Below are 21,113 nucleotides of genomic sequence, written 5' to 3'. Positions count from 1 at the left end.
GACAAAATACCTAAAATTTGATGTATTTTCTTCAGATTCAGTAGTCTTACAAATTGTGACTTACAGAGTGTGTTGACTGCAACAAAGTGAAAGATAGTAGCAGGTGTGAGTAGGTATAAGTGGCCAAATCAAAAATTCATTAACAAACTCACGTCTCTTTGAGGGTCCATAAACTGTTTTAAATTGCCAACATGCTTTAAAATTGATGGATATTTATTTACCATTAACAGTCCCTTTCTTCAATTGATTTTAAACTTTTTTTAATTACATTTTGAAGGAACAAATGTCCTCTTCTTATTTTAATCAACCAAAGGTCAGAAACTTGTGACTCTTCTTACTTTCTTAGCACTTCAGTAGCAGTATCCAGCGGCAGCGCGAACAAGCAAAGATAAATAGAGTTTTGTCGGAGGATATAGACATACTTCAGGCCAGATATAGCATCATGTTAGGCTTTGTTGCAACAAAGACAGATTTTTGTGTATTCACAAAATATTTTTCTACTCCAAATGGAATCCTTCAAAACTATTGTCACATGAGCTCATACATAAGAGTGTCAAGAGGAAGTAAAAACTGAAAAAGTCTCTTAATGCATGTGATTCCTGGGACCTAGGTAGGTAGTCATGGCAGTTAAGCAAAGGATCACATTCTTTTCTCTCAAGTCTCTCTTACATTTCATTCTTTTTGCAATTCCAGATTGACCACGGTCAACGTTTGATCAAGATGACCTCGGATCAGTGATTTAATGATTCCAACAGGTGCATATGTGTGTGTGTATGTATATGTGAGTGTGAGTGTGTATGTATGTGAGAGAGAGAGAGAGAAGAAGAAGAGAACAATCCAAGAAGTTTTCTTTCTACAGAGTGGAAGCACAAAAGGGACTTCTTTTGAGCAAAGCTACCTACCTATATTGAAAAAAAAGTAAGCCACTAGAAGATGTGTACCACCATTCTGCCTTCCAGCTAGCTAATGTGAACAACTTTCTATGACCGTAGAGAAGAGGAACTCATTAATATATATGAATTTCAACTCCGCTAGAATACTATTATCCACATCATCTCTTAACAAAAAAAATGCATTACAAGATATGAGTTTTTAGTGTTTATGATGAAAACTGAAAGGATGTATCATATTATTGGACAGCAAAACACTCACAGCGGCAAAAAGGGAGGGGAAGGGTTGGCTTTTTTCGATCACATTGCAGGTTGAGTCCTCTCTGATAAAAACACTGCAAAAGTTATCTGGCAAAAGGGAAAAAACCTGTTGGAAGAAGGAATATGATCTTCTCCTAGCCTAACCACACAACTGGGTCCAAAGTCATACAATCAACTTGTATTTTTACTCTGGTAGTTTCAAGCGATTGAAGAGTACAAGAAAGCTGTGCTCCGGAATGACATAAAGAAAGCCAAGGTCTGCACCTTTGAGGTGTGGCCCCATTCCCTAATGAAAATTAACAAAGAAATGAATAGAAACCAGGACCTCTAACTTACACCTTTCAACAAGCTGTGAGGTAGAAAATAAGGACAAAAAAGACGAGCAAGAATTCCCAGCAGTTTTATTACCTTTCCATTGAGTTGTAGAAGCTCTCCCTCAACCCACCTTGGGTTTTTGAAACCATATTCAGCTATTCTTCCTTGACCCTTGTAACCAGCAAGCTGGAAGAAACAAACACTATGAGTCACACCTGTAATTCTGGAGCAATCTAAACTGGATCATTTGACTGTTCTAGTTCTCGATGCATAGCTGACTTCCCATATAGCCAAATTAGTTGATGCTAAGTCATGCTAAAACTAGGGCTCACCAAGAAGAGTTGCATTCATCAGTGTAATACAGTATCAAGGTTAACAACTAATGCTTTATGGGCACAAAACAAACAAACCATGCATATCGGAAACAGTCTCTCTATCTTCCAAGGTAGGGTAGGTCTTTGTACAGTGTAAGCACTACCCTCCCCATACCACACTTGTGGGATTACATTGGGTATGTTGTTGTAATAGTAGTAATATTTGTCTCCACTCTCCAAGCCACTCAATAAAAAGAATCTGGGACATCATACCAGTAGAGGTAACGGTCACCATTCACCAAGTCTTAGACGGATGGAAAGAATTCCTTTACTGTCATCTTTCATTGTATCTAAATTTCATACCAAGTAGATTTATGAACAATTTGAAATTTATCACTATGACATCAATTACTGAAAGAGACACGAGCACTTTTGAACGGAGAGTAAAAGCATAACCATCAGGAATCATCACCAAGTAGCACATATTGGATTGCTAGCTCCATCTGCCTATAGCAGTGAAGTAATTTTTGACATATTAAAATGTAGATGGTCTAAAGCAATTTCTCAAGCCTACTATGGAGGTTATTCCTGAGTCTTAAGGGTATGTCATGAACCATGCCTGCCAAGATCACAGAAGCAATCCAGAGTTGGGAGGAAGTAGGAAAGCAATCCAAGAATAGAGACAGATGGAGAATTGTCCCCGCTAGTATATGGTGGGCAATATGGAAGGAAAGGAACTCTAGAGCTTTTGATAGTGTTGAGAATAGTATGCAAAAAGTCAAACTAAATTGTATGTTTTTGGTGTATTCAATTATACTCAAATGACACTATCTCCATAATTGATGTACTAGACTCAACTTAGTAAAAGATAGTAGGATTTGAAGTACATGTTGTAAATACTGATCAGTATCAGTACTGACTTTTGAGGAATAGACAAAGTTACCAATTTCAAAAAAAAAAAAACAATTTCTCAAAACAATGCTGAATCCATTAAACAGTCTTCTTTTAGAATTACGATCACAAAAACTTTAACATTCTCTTCTTTCAAAAACAAAAATAAAAAATCAACATCTTCTATTAATAGCAACTATAAATTTCAGCAAGTATCTCTTAACCGTTCAAGGCAATCAGAGCATGGAACAAATAATAAATAGCATGAAAAGGGGGACAGTTGAAGATACTAATGGTATTTTTGCTCAACCTGGGAAAGCTAAAACACTGCTAACCACATAACATAAGAAACGTCATTCATAAAAACATTATCGACCAACTGTTACTTACCACACCAAGTTCATCTGGATACATCCCCCTGTTGGACAAGCGACTTCCTTTACTTATTTTAGCTCGAAATGTCACCTGAAAATCAAAAGCTTTACAACTCATTAGGCTTTCATACAAAAAAACAAAAAACAACCTTCAGAGTGAACAATCGAACCTCGCCAGCAGGCACATTGATATCCCCTGTTAGCTTTACCGCCTCAACATACTCAAAGAACTCCACATTAGAGGATTTCTCAGCATCATTTACATTCCAGTTACCATATTTCCGCCTTAATTGCACTACCTCAGTTCCATAAGGTCCAAATGCACCAACATATAGACCTAGAATTAAGAGAAAAAACTACATTACTGACAAAGTCCCACATATCTAGCTCTCTCCCCGTCTCTCTCTCCTAGTTTAGGATTTGATTTTAAAAAGACAAACAAAGCAATAAAGGCATAAAAACACATATTTACATGGAGGTCTAGCAAATATGGGGGGGGGGGAGATATTTAGCGCGGGACGTGGCTGTGTTTGTGTTTATATTTGTGATAACAAGAGAGAGAAGTGGTCACAGGGGAATGTCTTACCTTCAAAAGGATCTAAATCCCCAGGAGAGGTTATTCGACTAAAACTTGTGTATTCAGATAATTTGTATCGCTTCTGTGCCTGACTAACTGCAAGCTTTAGCATCTCCTTAACATCTCTAGAAACCTACAGCAAGTGTAAATTCTATGAATCAATAGGACAATACACCTAAAACTATCAAAAGCAATAAAATCTTGACAACACAAAAGCTAAATCTTAAACTAGAAGGAGAAACGTAGAACGGCTACAATCTGAAATAGACTGAGTCTCCTGACAACTTTTCTCCAGATATCTCTTCATATGACGAGGTAGCTGGTTGATTTTCCATCATTTTACTTTGTTACTGAACTCACTGTGGTATGAGATGATATCATCAAACCACAACTACAAGCAGAATGTAACGATTATATTTAGGAATATGTTTGCATACTTTTGAAGAAGCTTTATCAGAACTCCAAAATGCCTTGGCCACATCAGGAGGCATTAGTTCAGAGATACTCTGAGCTGCAATAGCTGCCTCATTAACGCTTGACGCAGTATTTTCTTCAGCATCATGTTCTCCAGGTCTCTTAGGGATGTGAAGCACAAAGGAATCCCTTGCCACATCTTTGATCTCAACAGGGAAACGAACAAACTCATCCTTTAATGGATTGTCTTCTTTATTATGTAATACACCCCCAACAAAAAGCTTGGTATCTACAGTTTTTCCTTCTTCACTTGTGCCACTATCTCCTCCTACTGTGACTCGGTCGGAATTCATGTTATCCAAATCAGTAGTTGTTTCATCTGTCTCCTCACTGGAAATAGTGTTCTCATCTTCTTCTTCCAGAAATTGCTTCACTGAATCACCATCATCTGTCATTTCTTCAGTAATATTGACTTTCATTACTTTCACTTTCAGATCAGGTATTTTATCTTTAAGAAAATTTATCACACTTCTTATTCCCTCTTCAGCAGCTCCCTCAAAATCTATGCTCTTCTCATTGCTTTTTTCTGCTTCTGCTTCTGCTTCATCTACTTTAACATCAATTACAGCTCTGTTCTCAATTTCAGCAGATGAAGGTCCCTTCATTGGCTTCAACTTGGATGACGGGCTTGAACTTGCTGCACTTCCTTTGGCTCGCTGCAACAACACCACCTGGCAGGGGTAACAGACATCAGAAGCAGCATTAACACAGTCAAGGTGACAGTATAACATATAGAATCAACCCTGAACAGCAGCAACATTTAGATAAAGTGCAAGACACTGATAGTTATCAGAGTACACCTAAATATGACTAGTAACTGAAAGCAATATTTTTTTTATTTGAATTTAGGAAAAGGTAACAGTGAGTCAGCTCATCTTGGAAACATAGTGAAACCTTCCAAGCACAATGTTCTGATTATCACGATGGATTGGTATAATGACACAAAACAAGCTATTACTTGGTGCACAAGTGGAAATCTGCTTATTGTCCACTTTATAACAAAAATACATTTAAGACTGTCAACATGAGGATTTAAATATCAAGAAATCTGAAAGGAAATCCTCATTTTCTTGGTAGCTCAGTGAAAGACAAATAATAGACACCAGCAAAGTTAAAAGATAAAAATTAATCACAGTTGCACATCACCTGCATGTTGTAAGTGTTATTTCCATCTTTGACAACAAAAATCTCAAACAGTGGAGTTCCAGGAGAGGCTTTGACCAACTGTCTGAAATTACCAACTCAATTCATCAAAAATCAAATAAATGACAGCAGCTTTAACTTCCAGCTTTGTATTCTTACTTTGGAGTAAAACTTCTGCCGATAAATCTGCCCACACCTGGAGTAATACGTATTAGTCTACCAAATGGATCATCTGAATCTTTTGAATACCCAACCCACCAACCAACCTGCAGTTTGAAGTGAAATAAGAGGTGAGGGAAGGTCAAGAATGAACTTAACATAACTATACAGGTGGTTCTAAAGTAAAAAGGTAATCTATCTCTATCGTATATAGAGATAAAAAGACTCAAACACAGATTTGATACATTATAAATAAATTTTAAAAATTGCATGCATTGTTTTATGCTAGTAATGTGGTTGTACAACAAGGCTCACTAAGGAGCCTACAGATTTAAGTGTTAGATGATAAGTATTACCAAGCCACTTCCCGTACTTTGGCACAATCTTGAAGCATCATGATAACGCTCTTCATCTATTGCATTCTGGAGGCAGAAGGAAAAAAGAAATCATTGACAATATCCAGATGCAAGTAAGGACCAGTGTCCAATGGAGACAGTTAGAAACTGTGGATAATGGGAACTTAATGCTATTTAACTGCAATTTATACCTTCAACATGGACATAATTTCAGCAACTGAGTCCTTCGATGTAGCTTCTGCAATAGATGCTTTCAATTTTGCAGCTTCTTCAAAGTCTTCCTTTTCTATAGCTTCTTCAAGTTGAAACTGTAAAACATAGTTAACATACAACCAGTTAGAACTCATAGGAATAGAGCTTCCTGGGACATTTTTAATTTAAAAAACAAAACCATCTGAATTTCTTTTACATCGGAACCACATGTTCCATAGGGAACCTTCTCAAAACATTTAAAAGAAGCATACTAAATTGCTATCAGTAATCAATAAACAGGATCTGCTCATGATAATATAAGAGGAAACATTTGGCGGTCGCTTATATGACGGAAAAGCAGCAGAAAAGAAAATCAAATATCAATTGAATATGACGACCAATCAGACAAGAACGTGTTTACCATTTTCTTGGTTGTCTAGAAGAGTTTCTTGGACCAGTGCATGGTGGATATACCAGTGGAAAGAATAGACAAATGGATCACAATGTATCTAAATTCTTCACTAGGGAACTGAAGTGTGATGTTATAAAGTACAATCAACTCGTAAGTTCCCATCTACCCACCTATTTCTAGTAATTGCAAATTAAAATATGGAGACCATATATGTGATGTCTACCTGTCCTAGAAACAACTGGAAAACAATTATTTCTCCTCTTTTATAAGAACTGAGGAGTTTCATCTGGACAAGAAAATAATGAAGAAGTGGCATGCCAACGCTGATTTGTACTGCTAAACTTGGTTTTAGAGAGTGGTTAAGCAAGATATTCATTCTTTAGGGACATATAAAGAGATGCATTGCATTATAAATTGCATGCAGACCAACTCTGTCAACTCCCTATTACTCTTTCTAAATTTTTTTTCCTGCTGCCCAGTTTCTAAAATGACACCTTTACACACTTCTAGCGGTTTTTCTGAATTGGATTGTCAAGCAGCTGGTCAGAGATAATTCAATATCTTGAATATGGAACTGTGAGTCCCTCTTTGTCAGTTGTTCATACAACAGGACCTTTTCCCATGTCCCACATTGGAAGAATACGACAGCCTCGGGTCGTTATATTCTATCCCCTTCTCTACTCCTTGAGGCAGTTTTTTTAGCACAAGACTTCCTGTCGATTCTTGCGTGAACTGTTGATATACCAACACTAAGTGGGTGAGGGAAGAATGCCTCACCGTACAAGAGACTACCTCCTCAGGGTACTCTTGGCCTTGATAGATCGGTTAGTCAACAACTTAAACATAGGACACAGCTAACTGCCCAAAGTATACAAATTCCATAACAATCAGCTGCTGAAGTTTTTTTTCTGTCCTTGGTGATATACTGGTTTCAAAATCATAAATGTGAAAGTTTAATCATAGCTAGTTAGTTCTAGATTCCTTCTTAATAACAGAAGCAACAGGAAATAATAAAATTTGTTTAATCATAGCTAGTTAGTTATAGATTCCTTCTTAATAACAGAAGCAACAGGAAATAATAAAATTTCCGAAAGCAAAATGACGAGGTGAGGGATCAGATAACTCAACTTTCTTTTAGCTAATAAAATAGGAAAAGAAGAAAGACTTGTCTTCTTGCTTTCTAGCTTGTGCATTTATGATTGTCACAAAGGGTATAAGCAGAAGGGACCAATCCAGTAGTCTTTTACTTTATTCTTCCATCAACAGTGTGGGACATATGCAATGGAGCGTACATGAATTAGAAAGGTAGGATGCACCTATTAGCGCCACTCACATCTATTAAGCTATGAACAGAAAGCATAAACCTTTCGTAACTCCTCCTTATCTTCCTATGAAGACGGCCAAACTACATTTCTCTATGGTCATTGCTCATCCTCTTTCTTTGTTTTATAAGCATGTCTAATTAGCAACAAGCAAGTGTGAAGTTCATCTCCACAAACTATGAACCATATACTTGATTAAAAACATAATTCTATGGGTATCGGAATTCAAAGAAACTACATCATAGACTTCTGAGCTTCCACTAAGATGTTGAAGCTTCCATTCTTATAGATACAGTTTCTCAAGTTCAAAAGCAAAAAAAAAAAGGAATTTAACATGGATTCAGGAAAATCTTTGGTGGTCCACAGAAGCACCTGATGCTAAAAAATATTACTTGACAAAACTGCAGCAGATATCCTTAATCCAGAACCAGTTAGAGTCAACTACATACCAACAACATATCCAGAGAAATCCCACAAGTGGAGTCTAGGGAGAGTAGAGTGCACGCAAGCCTTACCACTACCTCGTGGAGGTAGAGTGGTTGTTCCTAAAAGACCCTCAGCTCAAGTATATGAATACTCAATATCTATTCAGCTCTAATTGAGCCCATTGACTCAAATATCAAGAATTTGTGGTTATTCGGAAAAATAAGATATCTTTTACAGACTCACCAAATCTCACACTCAATATATAACAGACTGCTAACCAAACTAAAAAGTCCCGCAGCAAACAAAGACCTTAGTTAAACATAGCAACAACAACTAATACCTTGGTTACAGAGACTCCAAAAGATGCAACACATAATACCAATTTCATCAAAATACAGAGTTGATTTCAGTCCCTCAATTAATAGATATTATCTCATAAAGTCACTTTCTCAGTTGAAAAAAAGTTGGAATCGAGAAAAGTGACTTTTTGAAATAATAAGTATTAGTTGATTGACCATACGAGAAAGGGATAAGAAAGAAGGTACCTTTAACACAGAGGCATAGCTCTCAACTTGTTCAATTTCAGAGAAATAGCGAGTCCACCGATTCCAATCCCAATCTAACGATGTCGAAGAAGAAGAAGAAGCGAAGCAAGTATTGTTACAATTTTCATCAGCAGAAGGAGTTGCGGTGTTGTTTACAGTAACGCATCGGCAACAAAGCCTGGAGTTTTTGGGGTTTTTAAGAAATGATTTATTTGGAAAATTAACGAAATAAGTAGAAGAAGGTGATGAAGAAGATAGCGAAGGACGGACGGTGACGTGTCCCGCCGCAGCCCAAGCGTTGGCCATCGCCATATTTACTCTTCTTCTTCTTCTTCTTCGAAGAGATCTTCTATGGAGTCTTTGGAAATGGTGTTTGTATTTTGTGGATAAAAGAAGATAATTTACGGCTGATTAGAAAAACAGAGAGAGAGACTTAATGGTTTTGCACAAGGACCACTGGGGCCTATTCTTCTTGTTTTTCTTTCACATTTTTATTTTATCTTCATTACTAACCTCAATTGAATTGAAGTCCGATTAATCTGAATCGGCTAATTATTTTAAATTTGTGTTATATAAGACCCCGTTTAAAAGAATACGCTTTTTATCAAGCATATTTTTAATTAGATACCATGAATTTCAATCTTATATCTAAAAATATGTCAGAATTTATTAATATGCACACTAGAACATTATAACTTATACTTCATCCATTTCAATTTATATGACATAATTTAACTCGACATGAAATTTAAGAAGAAAAACAATAACTTTTGAAATTTGTGATCTAAAATAAGCCACAAATGTTAATGTGACTGTAAATTATTTCACTAAGGATAAAATGAATATTTTAAAGTTAAACTTTTATTAAATATATAAGCGTGTCATTTTTTCTAAAACTTGACTTAAAAAAAAGTGATTCATATAAACTACGACGGAGAAAATACATTATAACTTAATACAGTATAAATTATAGACAACAGCTGTACAGCAGGGCCCAAGTGTAATGTTTGTTCCAAAAAGGACAGATGCGTCGTCTATTTACAAGTGGTTCTTGAGATTAATTTAACTTTGCTAGTGCAAATCAAGTAGACTGTTTAAGTTTTAGCCCAAAAAAAAGAGAAGGTAGACTGTTGAAGTCACATCATACTTTATGATAAGAATTGGAAACCATGTGGCAAATTACATGCAGTTTCATGGCCTTATCAATTGATTTGATTTTGAAAATAGACAACATATATTCCTTGTAGCATTGAGCTGCTTGTTACACTTGAAGTTGATTATCAACATGGAGAGAGCTGTTTTTCCTAGAACACATAAAATAGTATATAACTACTTTAGTATTAACAAGTAGCACCAGATTGTGTTACTTCTGCAGTTTTAGTAATGGGAAACAAAGTCTTGAAGGTTCATTTAAACACAAAAAAAACAGTATCTGAATTAATCGATATGACTCGTGGTAAAACAAACATATATTGTTCCATCAGAACAAGCTGGCTGTGAACATAAATCATTGCTACCACATTTCCAGTTGACGAAATTTGGTTGCAATGAGAAACCACTTTGAACACTTGACAATGGCTATAAGTTGTTAGGAATCATCAAGTTAGACATTTGAAAAAGTAAAGAACCTCCTCAGGAAGTATGGTTATTGCTCCCTTGGGGACTGTTCCACTATAACTTGTACTGGTTCCACGAATCCGTGACTATGAGGTGTGGATGCTTGGTTGCTGCTATCAGCTGGATCAACCTCACTGCCCACGCCAGCATCCTGTGTGCGTACAGGGCGGAGCAAACCTTGCATTCTTAGCAGATAGCTCTGGCTGGAGGGTTGAGATCTCACATACTGTGCTGCTGTCACAACATTGGCTGTTGACCCCTCTGAATCGGTTCGGATATTGGATAAAGCACTGAGATCAAGATTTGGAAAGACAGAAGAGCGGCATCTAGGGCATTTCACGTTAAGGCGAAGCCATTCATCAATACATTCCACGTGAAAGTTGTGAGCACAAGGCAGACCACGAACCTGCATATGAAATCTTGTAGTAAGATAAAGCAATACTCCTGCCTAAATTAAGCACGGATGTAAGATTCGTATGCATACTGCTTAATCAAAATCAGTATGCATTCAACCTCAGCAATATCCCCAAACTCAAGTATAATCTGTAGGCTGAGTAATAAAAAAAAAGTGAATCGACAAGGCAGAATCTCCTCAAAAGTGAATCCAAACGCAAATTATCCTACTTAACAGTTATGCTTTTGTTTTTTTCTGAGAGTGAGCTGGGGATATGGACATTACATGAAAGAAAACACTTCCATACTAATTGAGCAGGCACCTTTAAATTATATCTCCAGTAGTCACACACAATTTGATCTAATTTACTCTGTAAGGATATTAAGGAATTAATTCGACTTCCATAAAGTTAGTGTGCTGGAGCATTGGCTAGGTACTCAAATATAATTTTGCCGGAATCATTACATCATGGTATGGATTTAAACACACTTGAGAATGCTCTACAAAATGTTTACAATTTCAGTAAAGTTATTTTTAAGGACATGATGGAAGAGAAAAGGTTAACCATAAGTTTTATTTTTTTTCAAGAAGTACAATAAAGTAGTATTTACACAAGAGGGACAGTTACCTCATTTCCCATGCGAAACTCTTCCAAACAGATAGGGCACTCGCTACAGTCAGTAGGAACAGCCTTCAGGCAGAACTTTGGCAGTTCCTGAATGAGTGCTTCCACTGCTTCTGTCTGTGTGCCAAATAGAGAGATACCACCAAGTTAGGATGATCCAAAAGGATTTCAGTTGACCAAGCGTAGCATGGAGATTTATGATGACCACTGACTAGTGACTCCAGCTATTGATAGTAAAATGTTACTTGTTACCTGAGCTTGGGTTAAGTAAAGTCCTGGATGATAAGAAGTAGCATCAGGGCCCATTGCTCTCATCTCCTGTCCTGCTGCTGCAAAAGTCCAATCTGGCACTCTGATCATGTCAACCAGCACCTGTATTGAGGCAAAGGTTAAACATGTCAACAGAAACAAATCTCTAATTACTATATCATTCTATGAGAAGCAAAATCAGACATCCATTACCGACGTCAAACTATGTGTTAAGAAAAACGAGTCGGGAGTGATACCATTTTAAGAAAAATGGGCCTTGAACTTGACTCTAAATCTAGCTCACAACGTGAAGATTGTCTAAGACCATATAAGGATATTACAGCTTATACCCTCACCTAATTTGGGACACTTGACACTACGAAAGTTCAAACTCTAAAACCTAAAAAATTAGATAGAGTCCAGTTGCACTCGGCCTCAAAAGAAGTAACAAACTAATCTGAACAACTTAAATTGTTTGAGTTCATTCTTGACATTGCCGTAACTTCCTAAAACTAGCTTACGAAAACAAAATTGTTAAAGTGCTGATTAGTGAATAAATTTACTAGATTATATCATGCAAAATATCTTACAATAAACACTTCTATTTAATTGTAAATCTCCCCGCGGAAATAGTATATATCCAGTAAAGTAACTCGGAATTGATCATCTTACTCCTGCGATGCTTGAATTGGAACAACCATCCGAACCTTAAGATCAGACCATTAGTTAAGCTAATATGTCTTATACTTATCAAGATCTATACAACAAGATGCACAAGACCGTGATATTTAACCAAAAAAATTAGAAGATATAGTAGTGACAACTACAGAGTACTACCATTAATGTGTATAAGGAAAGGAAAGACAGTTGCAGTTGCAGTTCTTGTGGCACGAGTGCTAGGAGCTTTCTGTAATCCTATTTTTTAATCACTCTGATTTCATGCCCAAGTCAGATATGACATGATAAAGTTTATGCGTTAGTATTCTAATATCATTCGTGCACTAGAATTTTCAATGGAAAGAGGCACCAATTTGCAGCTTTACACAATTTTTACAAGATCAAGATTTGTGTCAATAAGCTTAATTACAACAAATATCAATACACCAACTATGCTTCAATCAAAAACTAGTTCAGTCAGCTATATGACTCCATTGACTAAGCGGCTCATTTGAGACAGTAGTTAGCCTCAAACTTCAACTGAACTCCTTGAAGCACCAAGAAAGATCCACGTCATCTCTTTGTATATTAGACCATGCCTAATTTTCACCAACCAAAGGTCAATTCACAGACACGTAGCTTCATAGCTTAAAGAAATTCGATGTCGTTAAAGTGCATTAATCCCCATGAGATATTAGAAAAATGTATACCACTTTGATTTTCTTTTTCATTTCAATTTTTGGTACTTCTATGCAAACAGCTGGTGGAAGGGGGGTTAGGAAACTTCCAACACACAAAAATCTGAATCAAAAGAGAGCAGCTTACACAAGTCCAAAGCAAGGCTAGCAATGCAAACTACGATCATTATCTTTTCACATGTAAGCCAAGAAAATGGAGTTATGGGACCTTCAAACTTTGAAGGAAAAATCAATTATAACATCGAGAGATAGCATGGGTTACCACAAAATTTTAGCTATTAATAATGATCACGATATAACAATACAATTTAGGTTCTAAAGCATACCCCGAATTCGGAAGTAGGAATTCCTTGTTGAGCACGTAAAGAATGGGCTTGCCTTCTAGTTAACCACTGCAAAGAGAAATTTGACACTTAATAAAGTATTGGTATCACTTCAAATGCATAAAAGTCATTTGTTAGACCGTGCACTTCTATGCGTACGTACAACAAAATTACCCCAAGAAATAATAAGTTGGGGGTATTAAAGGTTACTATTTTTCTTACAGGTCGTCTCACCGATTTTTTGGGGAAGAGGAGGCCAACAATGCTGTCGAAATGAATCAGGTAATCAGTTAAACGTTTTGGACTAGTTTTTGCCCTGGAAGACTAACCTTCCCAATTGATATGCAAGCTATGCCAATGAGTCCACAGTAGCTGAACAGCAACCAAATAAGGAAACCCCACTTTTGACCTTCTTCTGGCAACTGAAAGAATTCAACAGTCATATCAATCCTAAGGTTTCAAACCAGAACATCTAAAGTCAATGAGATCTTCGGGAACTTACACAGTTTCTCGCGCTAGTGAACCATAAAGTCCCAATAATGGTCCAAGCCCAAAGAAAAGGATACAGAAACAGGGCAAGAATTGAAAGAACAACTATTCTTCCACGAAAGCGACTGTATCTCTGCTGCCAACCCAAATCCCTAAAATTTAATAACACCTATACTTCAGTCCTTGTCATCTGAAACCATGATTCATATCGAGTAAGGAAATGAATATAAGATCCTCATGTTAACCAAAATAATTTAATGAAAATCCACTAACTATTAATGTCATGTGTCACCACTAGCTTTGATTAAAAGGTGAGAGGGTTGAACATCAAACATAATTCTAAAGGATACTCCCAATCAAAGTAACAACTCCGGACAGGGACACATGAAAAATTATACTATGAAAATAGGGCAAATTAAAATGCTTTTTTTTTTCTGGGAGCATATATATAAGTTGTTGAATCCCTTTGTATGATTTTTTTTCTTTCAAACTCTTATTTGGATTCCTGGCTCCACCACTAACTCTGCATGATATTCATACTGCATGCACAAAAGAGTAGATTGTCAACCAACTAGGTAAGAGTAATATCAAAATTAACAGACTCTTAATGAGGGAAAAACTCGTAAAATTAGCTCGGGACGAAGGAGAAGACAAGTAATGACTTTTTGTAAGAAAAAATGGAAGTATATACTATAGTCCTAGAGAGGTGAACTTACAATCCCATTCCAGCAGCAAGTCCATTATCAACAAACATCAAGAGACGAAAAAGAAACACTGTTGTGTAGTCAACCTGTATCAGCAAAAGGAAAAACAACTGAATCTTCCCAAAAAAATACTACAGCAATTTTCAGTAAACAGCATTGTTTTTATACCCACCACAATCCAAATGTGCAACGGATATATACAAAGATGGTACCGCTTCCAATTTATCGCCACAATGATTCTAATAAAGAAACAGTTAAGGAAAGATAAAACAATTCAAGACAAGGAACACCAAATATACTAGCCTGGGAATCTTAGTAGCTCAGTTGCTTGGCTATCTGGCAACAGTTCCATTCCTCACCTAGTAATCCCCTACCCCCAATTTTTTTCAAAAAAAACAGAACCCCCAAGACAGTGAGACACTAGCAATGAAACTACAGATGGAAACCCCAATTCAGCATCCAGGGTACCTCCCATTTACAGAATGAATATTGAAAAAGGATACATACTGGTTGCTAACATTGACAGGAAGAACCCATCGTACCTGCAAAATTCAGTTTCAACACCAAACATACTCAACAACGTTATCTTGAATCTTTACAAAGCAAATTTTAGAGTTACTAAAAAGATGTAAAAATTTCAAGAACTGACCATTTAAAATCTGCCCCTTTCATTTCCGTAAGCAAATGTTTGAAATTGGAGCGACCAAACTGAGAAAAATTCGAACTTTTTTATTCTCCGCTAATGCTACCGTTCAGGAATCGATGAGTAGATATGTATTGAAGGAACAATTTTGAACAGATTTGAAGGCTGTCGTGAAAAAGGGAAAGTAAAGAATTCTCCAGACTGAAGAAGAATGTCTGATGTCATCCAAATTATATACTTGTCCACATATATAAAAAAAATTATGTAAAATTTTTATTTTATTTTATTTATTTATTTATTTATGGGAAAAAAGATAATGATATATCTGTCAACTTTGTCATATATTTTAGTTATTAAAGTAACTCGTATATATTCTTATTCTTATAAAAATATAATTCACATATATCTTTATCATTACAAAAGCACCTCACATATATTGTTTATTTAATTGAAGTGAAAACAAAATATATCTTTTTTTACTTTTTTCTTATTATTATTCAAGTTTGTTTTTTTTAATTTTAGTGTAAAGAAAATTTTAAAATTATATTTTTCTACAGCTATATTGTAATTTGGTTTTTATATTTATAGAAATAAAGTGAATGGGGATTCTATAATAAAATTTACAAAAAAATAGTAAAGTATAAATAAATTTAATCATCAAAATAATAAATTTAAATTAGTTATTGAAACAAAAAAAAAGTCAAAAATAATATGCGTGAGAAGGATCAAATATACCCATATGAATTATATTTTATTTTTTTTAATAATTAAAAGATTAAATTAAAATTAATGTTTTCACTTCTGTTAGAGGAAAAGGGTATATGTGAGTCATTTGTATAACAGTAAAGATATATATGAATCACTTTTATAACATGGGTATATCAGCTTTAAACGGCAAAACAAATGAATATATCATACTCTTTTCCCTTTATCAATTGTAAAATACTACTTGATACTACAAAATTTATATAGTGTATGCTATAGTATCGACAATTGTGATTTATAGTTATAGTTTATATACTATGTAGGCCCTGATTTGCATATTTCACGCGGTTTATATATGCTAATATACAAATAGGGTAAGTATATACCATTTATACATTTAGAAAAATTTTAGAACTTCATTTGTATATTTCGCTTGCAATAAAAACAGAATATAATTTTTCAATAAACATAAATAAATAGTTAGGATAAGCATATAAAAGATTATAGGAGTGGGCACAAACACCGGAAAAATGAAACACCCAACCGAATTGAATTTTTTCAGAATTTCAATTTCGATATTTCAGTTTTCGGTTCGGTATTCGGTTTACTTTTTTATATTTTTCAGTATTTCGATTCGATTTTCGGTACGTATTATTTTGATTTTCGATATTTCGATTTAAATCGAAATATTATACTATAATTTATATTACATTTATATTATATTGATTAATAATTATTAATGTTAAATAATCTTTAAAAAAAAGAAAAAGAATGTGAAACCCTGTGTAATGTCCCTATTCCTAATTTAATTTTTAATATTCATCTTGCAGCCTCCTATTCCTCTTGCAGGCAACAGCTCTTCCTCTTTTTCCTCTTCCTCTTTCAGGCAGTAGCAGCAGCCGCCAGGCGCCAGCAGCAGCCGTCGCCTGCAGCGACTTCAAGTCTTCAACCGGCGGCCAGCCAAGTCAGGTATTCGATACACAATTAATAAAAATCGAAAAGACAAAAATCGAATCGAACCGAAATACTTTGGTTTGGTATTCGGTACACAATTTACAATAACTGAAAACCGAAAAAACAAAAAAGAAAAATTCGAAACCGAATTGAAATACCGAATGCCCACCCCTAAAAGATTATAATTTATATTATCAGATGAATTATACAATTTTGAGTGAATTACACAAATTAAATTTAAAAAAATTAAGAAAACTATGACTACGAATCATAATTTTTCAAAAAAATAGCTATAACATTTAATATTATTTAAATATTAGTTATTAAGCATAATTTTTTCTATTAAATACATAATACATATTAAATTAGTGGAAAAATTACAAAAATTAATACATTTTAAAAAATAATTACTGATCTTAGCAACAATTTTTGTTTATTATCATTTATAACAATGCTTTATTAAATCTGTCATATGTATTAAAAGTGAATTATGTATGCAATATATATTAATTATAATTATTTTTTGAAATATATCATGTTTGTTTGGTAAAAAATTGTCACATTGTATTATAAGTGTATTAAAATGTGTGATAAATGTATTATTCATTATTAAAATTTGTATTGTATGTGAATAATAAATTGATCTTTGTAATATGTATTAAAAATGAATTAAAGTGATCAAGTGAAAAAAAAATTATTACTATAAATGATAAATAATTTTTTATCATAGTATATTTATGTAAGTTTCCCATAATTTGTTACACCACGTAATCGAACTTGAGAATTGGGCCGGTCTCTTTTTATCACCTGGTGGCTTCGCTAAATGGGCTGATACATGGGCTGGGCTGTCAGTCGGATCAGGTATATTTGGCCCAAAAATCTATTCATCTATTTTTAATTTTTTTTTTTAAAAAGACATGTTTTTATATTCTCAAATCTGATTTAATTAGATAATTCTACCTACTCTTTGATGCTACTTATTATAAACATAATTTTAATACGTCACTATACTTCTTTATAACTATATCTAATACATTCTACTGATTAATATACACATCAAATGCCAACAGTTCATACATATCAGAGACATAAGACAGAAATTAGACTAATTTCGAATGGTTTAATCAGGTCTATTTTTCTTAATCAAAAGTTCACAGGAAACTTCTTATAATCAAATTCTAGTAATTACTTAGTCTTTGTCCAAACTTAGGTGTCCTAAACTATGGTTTATGTCATGATCAAAGCACATAAGATATGATTTGACTCAACAGACCTCACAGATTTGTCTGTTAAGTCATTGTCATCGTTAATAAAAAAACATACACTACATCATATGAATTTATATTATATTTTATAAAATCTTTTATTTCAATATAAAAATCGTTGAAAATATTATATATCTTTTTTTAAAAGCTCATTAACTTAAAAGTCTATCAATTTTTTCTTTTAATCCGCCCTCACTATGTTAGAACTTATCTTGTGAATTGTAAAAGTCAAAAGAAGTAGGCTTCACATGTTTCATCCCTTTTGGACATCTTAATTATTCATATGACTTTGTAACATCAATTTTAGATTATATATTATATGTTTATTTATTTATAATAAAAATTTTGAATTCGTTTTTAAATAAAGATAGAAGAAAGGTTGTTGAAGAAAAAAAAAATCCAAAAATGAACAGTTGAAATGAAATACTTATCCATGCTGCATATGATATTTGTTGGCTACATCACATGATGGCTCAATTATTGCCAAAAGTGGGGAAAAGGAAAAATATAGAGAAAAAAATCAAAAAATTAGTGATTTATTGTTTATCTCAAAGAGTTGAATGTAGGTATGCAAATTTATTTGATGTAAATTTAAATTAATCGAGTAAATGGTGTAGAGTGACTTGTATGTATATATACATATATTTATATCTAATTGTCTATTTAGTTTTCTTATCTTTTTGCTTGATTAGTTAAAATTGAAAAGCGTTTATTATTTAAACAATTCAACACAAATTGATGTATAAACAATCTATTTTATACCGTTGTTTCTTTTGGTATGCGAAAAAAGCCGTTATTTAGTACTCATAAGTCATGATGGCTCGGCTAATAAGTTATCTTGAAATTATTACTTAATCCGCAATATTGGATTAAAAAGGAAAACTCACTCGGATGAGTACCTTTTAATAAATAAATTACTAATTTTAGCGATATTTTTTTATTTATTACAATTTATAACACTACATAGTAATATTATGTTAAATCTACAATATATATTAAAAATAAAAATTATGTAATATGCATTAAAATTGTATTATAAATATATTAAAAGTGATCAAGTAAAAAAATTATTATTGATATAAATCATAAATATTTTTAAAATATAATAATTTATGTAAGTTTTCCTAAAAATAATACTACAAAAATCATGGTAATTAATTTCAATTAGCTACTCCCCTCCGTTTTAAAAAGAATGAACTCTTTTATTTAATTTATTTAAACTTTCTTTTTTTTTGTAACAACTTTTCACGTGCTATGTTTAAAACCACAAGATTAAAGGACAATTTTGTATATTTAACATAACTTTAATTTATGACCACATGATTAAAAATCTTCTTTATTTTGTTAAACTGCGTGTCAAGTCAAACTAGATCATTGTTTGTAAAATGAAAGAAATATTATTTATCTCTCACACCACCAAACCAAACGAAATCTAAAATAAAATAATTTGTTTTATAAAACTTGCCCACTTAACACCTAACAATTGTCAGTAAAGTTTAAATCAAATAATGGTCAATCAAATGTTGAAATTAAAAGGGACAACAAAGGTCAACACTGACATTTCAAATAAAAAATTGCTTTCATCATTATAATTAAATTGCGAGGTTTTAACTAATCAATTTTGTTTTGTTTTTTCCTAAAAAAAAAATAATCTAAAACATGGAGGACTTATGATTTTGTTAAAAACTAAACGAGTTCATAGCAAAAGAAGATAATAAAAAATATTACCTATTCAACTCGAATTAAGAGTATATATTTATAAGTTAGAAATATTTGATATACATATTTTATTTATAGAAAAGTTGAATCTATTTTCAAATAAGGTTTGTTCTTTAATATATATATATATACATACATATATATATATATATATAATTTGTACTGATATTTTGTGTCCATTAATAAAATATTACGTGTTTTAATTTTTATGCATCCATAAAAAATAAATTATCTTTCACTCTCATATTAAACGTTTGACAACAACTTATGATTTTTTATATAGCAAATTGAAATTCAAATAAAAATAATAATCTACTAAAATTTGTTAAATCGAATTAATAATATAATTTTATTTTTTAATATATATTACAGTAGTATTTTTTTTCATATTGTTATATCATCTTTACATATCGGGGATAATTTCATTATCTTATTTACAAGATTTTAAATTGTATGAGTTATTTATTTATATTGATGACACATAAAAGAAGATTAGAATTTTTATTGGAAAAATTACTTAAATACGTTTTATTACATTCTTTATAATTTTATATCATTTTAAAAATTATGAAATTCTTATTTTATGTGATATATTAGTCGGATACATTAGTTTACATGATATATCGGGACATATGTGTTATATCAAGACATTAGTTTACATAACGTATTACTTGGATAAATCACTTTACACAATGTTTCGAGACATACATAATGAATCAAGGCATAAAGTGATATATTGAAATCGAGACGAGTGTATCATTACGTTGAGGGATGTATTCAAAATTGAGACTCATGTATAAGAACGTTTTGGGAAGTATCCAGATTCTACCAAATTTACAAGATTTTATAATTTGAAAAAGAGCAGGAATAAATTATTTTTTTGATTTTCCATTCAATGTTCGGTACCCACATTGAAGTCCGACTAAATTGGAATTCGCACCGAAAAATCCAATATTGGGAGTAAAACGCTCCGTAACAAAAAAAACTTCATACCCAAGAAGGCTTAAACCCGAGATCTTTCATTTAAGCATGAATGATAAGATGTAATCAACTTTTAAAATTTATGTAAAATCTACTTTTCTTTTTAGTGTGATATTCTATATTTATATTAATTTAAATTCATATGAAATACTTCTTCCGTCCGGTATTGTTTGTCATGGTTTCTATTTTTAGAGTCAAAATATAAAAATTTTGATTTATATTTTAAGATGTATTTTTTCATAATATTAATATGCAAAAAATTGTAATTTATAGTACTTTTTATATAGGTTTAGAATATCTAGTGTTGTTTTTTAAAATATCGAATTAATGTGATTTAATTTACTTTTGAGAATTAGTTAAATTAACTTTCGATAAACATAACATGATAAATAATTTTGAATAGAGGGAGTAAAACTTATTTAGTGTGGCAATGTATCGA

The 21,113-nt window shown here is 33.0% G+C and overlaps 2 protein-coding genes across 2 annotated transcripts; both read right to left on the bottom strand.

The window, feature by feature from the left end:
* Window positions 1-983: 983 nt before the first annotated feature.
* On the bottom strand, window positions 984-9,096 carry LOC107023163 (protein EXECUTER 2, chloroplastic). The gene is made up of 11 exons (XM_015223755.2): window positions 8,652-9,096; window positions 5,946-6,062; window positions 5,755-5,820; window positions 5,399-5,505; window positions 5,243-5,324; window positions 4,060-4,767; window positions 3,632-3,755; window positions 3,216-3,382; window positions 3,062-3,136; window positions 1,560-1,652; window positions 984-1,437 (listed from the first exon to the last, which is right to left on the bottom strand). The coding sequence occupies exons 1-11, from the start codon at window positions 8,961-8,963 to the stop codon at window positions 1,336-1,338; spliced, it is 1,953 nt and encodes a 650-aa protein (XP_015079241.1). The 5' UTR covers window positions 8,964-9,096; the 3' UTR covers window positions 984-1,335.
* Window positions 9,097-9,970: 874 nt separating this feature from the next.
* LOC107023663 (E3 ubiquitin-protein ligase SIS3-like) lies at window positions 9,971-15,278 on the bottom strand. Its single transcript, XM_015224423.2, has 10 exons — window positions 15,057-15,278; window positions 14,911-14,949; window positions 14,580-14,646; window positions 14,420-14,493; window positions 13,717-13,855; window positions 13,544-13,636; window positions 13,218-13,283; window positions 11,540-11,659; window positions 11,291-11,404; window positions 9,971-10,674 (listed from the first exon to the last, which is right to left on the bottom strand). Exons 1-10 carry the CDS (start codon window positions 15,077-15,079, stop codon window positions 10,297-10,299), a joined length of 1,113 nt encoding a protein of 370 aa, XP_015079909.1. The 5' UTR covers window positions 15,080-15,278; the 3' UTR covers window positions 9,971-10,296.
* Between the last annotated feature and the right edge of the window lie 5,835 nt (window positions 15,279-21,113).

The sequence above is a fragment of the Solanum pennellii genome, chromosome 6, assembly GCF_001406875.1.
Source record: "Solanum pennellii chromosome 6, SPENNV200".
Taxonomy (NCBI): Eukaryota; Viridiplantae; Streptophyta; class Magnoliopsida; order Solanales; family Solanaceae; genus Solanum; species Solanum pennellii.
The sequence above is the reverse complement of the archived record's forward strand: the minus strand, read 5'-3'. Positions and strand labels throughout refer to the sequence as shown.